Genomic DNA, 8,211 nt, shown 5'->3' with positions numbered 1-8,211 from the left:
ACTTGTATAAAATAAAATTCCAAAGCAAACACTCCAGCAGTTCTCTGTGAGCCATTCATCATCTGGTGGGAGGCTGCAAGACGAGGCATGGCAGGTGTCAGACGCGCTGAGGAACGCCTGCCCGAGGAGCGCTCACGGGCTCGGCAGTGAAAAGCCCCTGAAGTGGTGCAGAAAGCAGGAAGGCTCAGATCCAGAAGGAGCTCTTTGTGTATTTTAGTCTTTTCTCAGATATCCAAAAAGCCATATAAAGCATGAGTCAAGCGTATAGAGAAACATAAACCTACAGCTGGCATGCTTCATTTAGGAATATATGGTATGTTGGCAGTTTTCCTTCTCCTCACTTAGGGTCCAGAGCCAGCCAATCTGTTATACACTTTCCGAGCTTTGATGGACACAAACCTTCAGGACAGATTTAAAGTTAAGCCTGCACTTTATTGCCCTTAGGAAATGTAACAACAATCATGAAACAAGGCCTGACAATGAACTTACAATAAAGTCCATAAACTTCATGCAATAAGAAAAGGTAGTGAAATGTTCTGAAAGTGAATTAAAAATCCAGCCAGCTCAAGCTCACATCTCATCAAGCACAAAGCCAGTGATTTTTCAGGCTAAGTACTTCTTCTGGCACTAGAGTTCAACTCTCAGGTGAATAAAGGTCCTGGCTATGGCAAGCATTAAAAAATCTCCAAAAAAATTCAAACTAAAGTTATTTATTTATTATTATTCAGATTTACAATCTTGGTTGTCAAGCACTCAGTTCTGTCATGCTGGCTATTTCCACAGAAATGAAAGCATGTTGTGCCTTGATGACACAGCTCTTCCCCTGTCCATTTTATCAAGGAGTGAAGAGAAAATAATTGAAAAAGAGAAGGCCTCTGGCCTTCTGGGTGTGTTTCACACTGTGAGTGTCAATGCAAGGCTGAAGCTTCATGCCCCCAGGCATGCATGGCACTCACTCTGCTGCCAGGGCTCTCAGGACATTGATAAACTCTTGATATTGCTTAAATCAGAAAATAACATTCCTCTTCACAACACACACTAAAAAGCCACGCACCACATGATTTCTGCAAAACTTTACACTGCTGATCAGAAACTTCTAAGACAGACACAGCATATACTTCAGATTCTTCCTAGATCCTCAAACACATGAATGCTACCATGAGCCCTTCCTCACTGAGGTTATCATTGTGGTATGCCATGAAAAAAATCAAACCTCAAGAGACTGTACAGAGCTTCAGTCTAAGGTCAGGAGCCAGAATCAGGTGTAAGGAGGTGAGATTCAGGATTAAATGTCCCAGCTGTGTCCTGTTGAAGGATGATGGGATGATCTGTGCAAATGTTAAGTCATACATGGTTCTTACCTAACTACTTGAGCTTCAGAAAACATTTGCTAATGGTCTTGCAGCTCCTTTGCCTTTCACACTTCATTATGCCCAGCTCAGAATGCTTCATGCACTGCAGAACAGCTGACCTTTTTCCTCCCTGAATATACTGGAGTTACTAATATGCAGCAGTTCTTTCTTACTAAGATGTTAATGCATTCATGACTGGCCAGAACACATAGAAGCAAGACGACTTGGGGTTTTCCTAAATCTCAGATTGCAATAAAAGAAAGGAATTTCAGAGATTAACTTCCCAGTATCATACAATGAGTTTAATGCTGTGTTCTGGAAGGTTTATACTCCTGAATCTGATCAAAAGCAGCACTGGGAGGTGGTGGTACCCTTTTTGAACACACAGCACAACAAAGGAATCCAGATCAGAACTTCTAATCATTGTGATGTTCCAGTGTCATTCTGTAATAGTTACTAGAGTGTCAGAACTCTACTCCTGACAGATCTCATTTGCAGGCAAAACTTACTGTTGCTACAGAAAACATGCAAGCTAGTAAAAGGAGAAAAATCATTGGCAATTGTTTACCAAGTTAGCTGAAACGTTTGCTTTCCAATTAGGATTTAAACATTCTGACAATTCAGTAACAGCCAGGAGACAGATGATAAGGGAGGGTTTCATGAAGTGACCCTTTCCAGCCTGAATGCAGCTTCCTATGTAGCAACTGTTACTGGGGAAGGGTTGGTTTCACCCACAAAGAACTAACTTTCCCTGGTAATAGTTAAGCAGCATCACAGTAGGCTTTGGCCCTTTAATTGTTTAATTGCTTTTTGTTGTTGAATACCAACAAGTATCATTCACATCACATAGTCTAAGGAGATCTTAGGAACAGTACAGCAGCTACAGTTTTGGATATTTTAATCATAGCATTTTGTTGCTCTTCTTGGTAAAAGATGTGAAAGTCAGCAGACAGTAAGGAACTGGCAAAAACTGCAAAGAGTCTCTGCCGAGGAAATAATTTTGACTCATAGTTTTTGTCAAGCCAGTTATCATCCCTTATGATTATCACTATACTGAAGACTGAAATTGAAAAACACAGAACATACTGGTGCTGTGTGTTTGTTCTCCAGACACATAAGGAGAAACACCACAGTGCTCACCAGAACTGAGCAAACAAATTTTGGTATCAAAGTAATTTTGTTTGGGTGGGGTTTATTTTTCCTTTAATCCCTATACATACATTGTTCTTATGATAAAAATCAGGAACTTAAAGCAGCAAATGCCTGTGTTGATACTGTAACATTTATTAACTTACCACATACCTCTCTGTATTTGCAATGCTCTCTTTTTTATATATAAATTGTGTATCATTAAGAGTTATCTGTACAACAGCTGCCAAAGAAATAAAAGGACAAATTTAAATATCCATTCTTCCTTCAACCTCACAGTTCTGAAGTAACCTGGTCAACAGGATTTGAGTCCAGCCAACATTCAAGAAGCCCTATCTCAGACAGCTTTTGTAGGAAGTGTCACTGGCATGTACATGCCTACACCCTGTCCAGGTCAGTCTATTATCTTTCATGCCTCCAGTCCTGCTTTCTTTTCCCCAGTAACTGCCAGATCCATATTCAGTTCACAAAAATCTTGAGAACACAAATCTTGCATTATTTTCATATAAGAGAATGGGCTTTCAATTCATCTGCAGACATCTGCAGAGGATCAAAGCATGTATTCCAGAAGCCTATAGAAAAACAGATAAAAATACTTACTTGTATCACTGATTTGGGAATAATTTAGTCAAATTCATGCAAACATATCAGACCTGTGCATTTTAATGAACTGAAAAGAGCTAAAATCCTGTGCAATCATTTTTAAAAGAACGGATTTATTCCAAAGATCCTTCACTAACATACAAAAAAATACTCTGCAGGATATGCACAGCAGGTGAGAGTCCTGAATATTTGATCATTTCACCGAGAAATTCCTTCACAAATCAAAAGGCAAGTAGTTTCCTCACCTGCAAACCTGCAAACTTAGATTTGCCCAGGAACCTTGCTGATGTAGGGCAGCAGGCTCCCAGAGAGGAATCTGCTTTTAAAGGCTGAAAAAACACCCCTTTTACAAAAAAAAAAAAAAAAAAAAGCTTTATTACAGGTAGAGCTCACTTCCCTTCTCAGGAAAGAGGCAGTTTAACCAAAACCCCGCTGAATTTAAGATACAGTTAACTATAAAACAAGAACAGGAGTAAAGTCACAGATTCAAAGTGAAGGACTTGGAGAGAGACACAGAGAAATCCCATGGTGCAACTGCTGTCCCTCAAGGCAGCCAATCACTTTTATCTTCAGTACCAAATATTTTGATAAAACCCAAAGCAACTCCCAGAATGGTAAAGCAGGAGTTCCTGCAGGTTCCTTCTCTGGCCTGACAGAAGCCACCTTGGTTGGAAGACGGTCGACAGAGAGGTCTCTCAGCTCCCTGGGAGCCCTTGTTGGGTCTGCAAATACAAGAAACTGAATGGAAAGCTGCAACATAAAATCAGTAAGGGTCCATGGCAGAAACAGGCCACAGCCTGGAATGTGTCCTCCCACCACATGTTCTGGAGTCTGGTTAATGGGACACTGTCTGGAGACGTCAGGCACCCAGAAGCAGCTGGGAAGCTCATGGGAGAAGGACTCAGTGCTGGAACAGGAAGACACCTGCCTGTACAGTTTGCTCAAAGGCTCACAAGGGACCACCACATGTGCTAGGAAACGCCACGATGCCCACCCACCCTCCAGCCACACTCACAGAAGTACCTGGGGATTTTAGACTTTCCATTCCTTATTCTGAGTTCAGTAACCTGCAATAAATTAACGTCATATAACGGACTTTGCAATATAGAGAAATGAAATTTTTGAATGCAGTTGAAATAAAACCAGTTCTGCTGACTAGTCAAAAATATTACACATGCTCTGGCCAAGCTGGAGCTGAAGCTATCAACTGGCAGGCAGAAGCCAGCATGCTCACTGATCTGTCATATGGTGCCAAACAGGAAAGATAATGGCCGAGTTCCTTCTACCTTTCTCTTAACAGAAGTACTTGTTTCACTTTTTCTCTATCTGGCTACTGATTCACCTTTTTTTATTTGTTAGGAAGAGGAGATTAGGCATCCAAGGATTATTTTGGCCAGTATTTTACAGTTTCCTTTATGAAATAAAACTGGTGACCAATTGTTTTATCAGATCTTCCTTGCCTTAAAATTAGTTTACTTGCACCACTGTTATCAACAGATCAAGATATCTACTTTTCTTCTCAAAGACAATATATTATTCATTCTGTTTAAAAAAAAAGAAAAACATAAACCCCTGACTTCATTTAATCAGAGCAAAGAGAAAGCTGAACAATCATGTCAGTTTCTAAGGCATTTACCAGCACTGATAGTCCAAAGTGATTTCATGTCTTCTGACAAAGATCTCTGTGGAGATCATAGAGGGCAATTCTTAAAATCACTTTTATTTTCAGATGTATCTTTACTGCAGTTTATTTGTACAGGCACAACATTTTATAAAGGATTGAACTGGATTAAATAGCAAGCAAGACATTTCTCCATTATTTCAAGGGATAGAGAAGAAAACAGTAGTTGCCTGGAAAAGTTCTGTGAGTGATTTACTGATTTCCTTTCTTACATTCTCAATCCCACTTGGAAGTTTTCCTCCTCATGTATCTGGACCCCTCACTGTCGACTGCTTCGTAGAGGTCCTTTTTATTCTCTGCTGTTGCATGCAAATAACCAAGGTAGGCCACACAGAGGCTAATTGCTACCAGTCCAAATGCCATCACAGGTTTGTTCTGACAAGAAAAAAATGTGGTAAATGTTTTTAGTCAAAACATTTTTCATTAAACTCAAACATTACATTCGTCTATGTCAGCTTAGAAACTGAACAGTAAACTATTGTGACATCTGCAAAAAATCATCACTGCCTTCTTGCAGACTGAATTTTCTGACAGCGAAAGGAATTCCCTTTGAAAAGGAAGATTCTTTCTGGAGACAGAGCAGCACATTGCTCAGTACTCTCTATTTTGCTGGTTGGAAATGCTGACTGAGTATAAATGAACAAGATAAAATCAATTACTGAAGGTCTCCACTACAAACTTTTAATAGAATTCGGCTGGATATTCTACTGGGAACAATGCACTCTGGTCCTGCTTGATTACAATCCACTTTTATTAAATCTATACTTATTATATGCACAAATTTTCACTCATTTCTGGGTTCTGCAAATGCAGATAAAACCCGAGTATCATCAACTTAATTATAAAAGGAAAATCTAAAATATTGAAAAACTATCAAAAATCAATTCACTTCATACCAAAAAAGTTTGCATTCTATGATTTGTTCCCTTTTAAATATTAAAAACAACTCCTGTTGTTTTTATTACTTAATAATAGTATTATTTAACTTGTCAAATTACATGGGTAATATACCTCTAAACAGGTCTTTCTGAAAGCAACCTGGCTAGGTACAAAAGAATCAGACAATATAGCAATGAAATATAGAATATAGAAATGCAACAAACAATGTAATGTTCTGTGCTCTCCACAGTCAAGAGTGGAAAAAAGTAAAAATATTTTTAGTTGCATTTCTGAGTGGTTTGCATGACAAGAGATAGTTATATAATGCCCAGAGAATTGTAATGATCACTTTAAAGCAACTGTATCTTTTCAATCATATTTAGTTTCGCTCAGAACAACTGTCTTACAGGCTTAATGAAAAGCTCTGGGTTCACAGCTCGGAAAAGCATAGTTGTCTGAACACTCCTCAGTCCTGGTTTTCTCTCTTTGGGTGTTTCATTTTCATTTGGAGGTTTGGTGGAAGACATGTTGCTTAATGTTGAATATTTCCTAGAAGTAGAATGAAAAACAGGTGTAATTTCTGTAAAAAACCTGGAAGAGCTGCATTCACTGAATGCAAATTCACACTCAGTTTGTCTTACAGCATCAATTTTAGCTGGTGTAAATATTACTGATCACCTCTAGTGTCATCTAACATTCCCAGCTTGCACACACTAATTTTTGATCTTAATATTGTGCATCCTAAAATTAACCTTAGGAGATTCACATCTTCATACAGCAAATCTAAATCTCTTGATAATGGGCTTAGGGTTTTTCACTTGTCTTTGACTAATGCTTTAGCTACCTGTGGACCAAACAGCATCAGTCTTCAGACCACTGGCTAAAAAGACAATTGTAGGAAAAAATCTTCAACAAAAAACCTTCTACATAACAGGCCAGCCCAAGCACCACTGTAGTGCAGTCACTTTAGCCACCCACCCCAGCAGGCCCAGCACTCAGGTCTCACTTTTGCACTCACTGGGCAAATGCCTTGGGCTCAAAACGAAAGAGGGGAAATTTCAGCTACTTAGGATATACAAGAAATTCTTTATTCAGGTGGTGGTGAGGCACTGGAACAGGCTGCCCAGAGAAGCTGTGGATGGCCCATCCCTGCAAGTGTTCAAGGCCAGGCCGGATGGGGCTTATGAGCACCCTGATCTTGTGGAAGGCGTCCGTGTCCCTGGCAGGGGCGTTGGAACGAGATGATTTTTAACCCAAAGATGATTTTTTTCCAACCCAAACCATTCTATGACCACCTGAGCAAAGGTGGAAAAACACGGTCCTGGCTACCCCTGATTGCTGAGGGGCAGAGGAGACACGCGTGCTGGGGATCCCCTGGGAAGGGAAGGGCAGCGCAAGGACAGTCGCACAACCCCATTCCGGGCGGAGAGGGGGCTCCTGGCGCCGCCACCGGGTCGAAGGGGGCAGTTTGGCCCCAGTTTGGGAGAGCCCAGTGGGAACTGCCGGGACACCGGGGATCTCCCCCCGTTCCACCGCCTCACGGAACGGCGCGGCCGGGGGCGGGGAGAGCGATACCGCCGTGCGCGCCACCCCGCCATAGCACCCCCGCCGCTACTCACCGCCCGCAGCCAGCGCCGCCTCCCCGCGGGGCCGGGCTGCGCCTGCGCGCTGGCGCCCCCTCCCGGGCGGAGGCCGGCGGCGCGGGCCGGGGGCCGGGGGAGGGAGCGGGTCCCGCCCCTGCTCTTCCCTCAGCCGTGTGGCGGCGGGGGAAGCGCGTTGTGTTTGTTGCGGGCTGCCGAGCTGTTTGCGTAAGTCATAGAACCATCAAGGCTGGAAGAGACCTTTCAGGTCATTCAGTACAACCGTCCACCCCGCACTACCACTGTAACCCATAAGCACTAAATCACCCAGCGCTAGATCCAGAGGGCTCGTGAACTCCTGCAGGGATGGTGACTCCACCGCTTCCCAGGGAAATTCTTCAACGCCTGACCACCCTAACAGTGAAAAATATTTTTCTAATGTCTAATCTAAACGTCCGTCCCCTCTCTCAGTTCAAGGCCGTTCTCTCTAGTTCAGTCACTGCAGGCACGGCAGAAGAGACCGGCCCCAAAACCTTGCAGGGAGTTGTGGAGAGGCATAAAGGCCCCCTCAGCCTCCTCTTCTTGAGAATGAACAACCCCAGCTCCCTCGGCTGTTCCTCATAAGACATGTTTTCTAGACCTTTCAAGAGCCTTCTTGCTGTTTGCTGGCCCCACTCCAGCACCTCAGTGTGCTTTTTAAATTGAAGGGCACAGAAGACAACGCAGCATTCCAAACTAATAAGTGGGAGACCGGGGGAGGAGCTGGCTGGATCGGACGGGCCCTTCACTGCTGGGCCAGCTCCTAGCACCTGGCCATGGTCACAGCCAGTCCTGCCTTCATCCTCTCCTCAGCCTCCCTGCAGGACTGACAGACGCTGTGGAGGCTCCCTTTGAGTTGTGTCATCGCAAGGCTGAACAGGCCCTGCTCCCTCAGCCTTTCCTTGTGAGAGAGATGCTGAGGTCCCTA

The 8,211-nt window shown here is 43.0% G+C and overlaps 1 protein-coding gene across 3 annotated transcripts; it reads right to left on the bottom strand.

Moving 5' to 3' along the window:
- Positions 1-694: 694 nt before the first annotated feature.
- SMIM8 (small integral membrane protein 8) lies at positions 695-7,324 on the bottom strand. 3 transcript variants are annotated; one of them, XM_063150620.1, is made up of 5 exons: positions 7,284-7,324; positions 6,072-6,213; positions 4,998-5,160; positions 4,128-4,171; positions 695-3,826 (listed from the first exon to the last, which is right to left on the bottom strand). In XM_063150620.1, exons 2-3 carry the CDS (start codon positions 6,189-6,191, stop codon positions 5,002-5,004), a joined length of 279 nt encoding a protein of 92 aa, XP_063006690.1. In that variant the 5' UTR covers positions 6,192-6,213; positions 7,284-7,324; the 3' UTR covers positions 695-3,826; positions 4,128-4,171; positions 4,998-5,001. The 3 variants fall into 3 exon arrangements, with proteins under 3 accessions (XP_063006690.1, XP_063006689.1, XP_063006688.1); XM_063150619.1 differs by lacking the exon at positions 4,128-4,171; XM_063150618.1 differs by lacking the exons at positions 695-3,826; positions 4,128-4,171 and having other exon boundaries at positions 4,807-5,160.
- Between the last annotated feature and the right edge of the window lie 887 nt (positions 7,325-8,211).

The sequence above is a fragment of the Melospiza melodia genome, chromosome 3 (genome assembly GCF_035770615.1).
Source record: "Melospiza melodia melodia isolate bMelMel2 chromosome 3, bMelMel2.pri, whole genome shotgun sequence".
Lineage (NCBI taxonomy): Eukaryota > Metazoa > Chordata > Aves > Passeriformes > Passerellidae > Melospiza > Melospiza melodia.
The sequence above is the reverse complement of the archived record's forward strand: the minus strand, read 5'-3'. Positions and strand labels throughout refer to the sequence as shown.

Bases quoted from the DNA above. Each gene is read 5' to 3' on its own strand.
- SMIM8 (XM_063150620.1), bottom strand. From the start codon at position 6,191: ATGTCTTCCACCAAACCTCCAAATGAAAATGAAACACCCAAAGAGAGA. The intron at 5,161-6,071 runs GTAAGACAGTTG...TTTTCTTGTCAG, and splicing joins CAGAGCTTTTCATTAAGCCT to AACAAACCTGTGATGGCATT.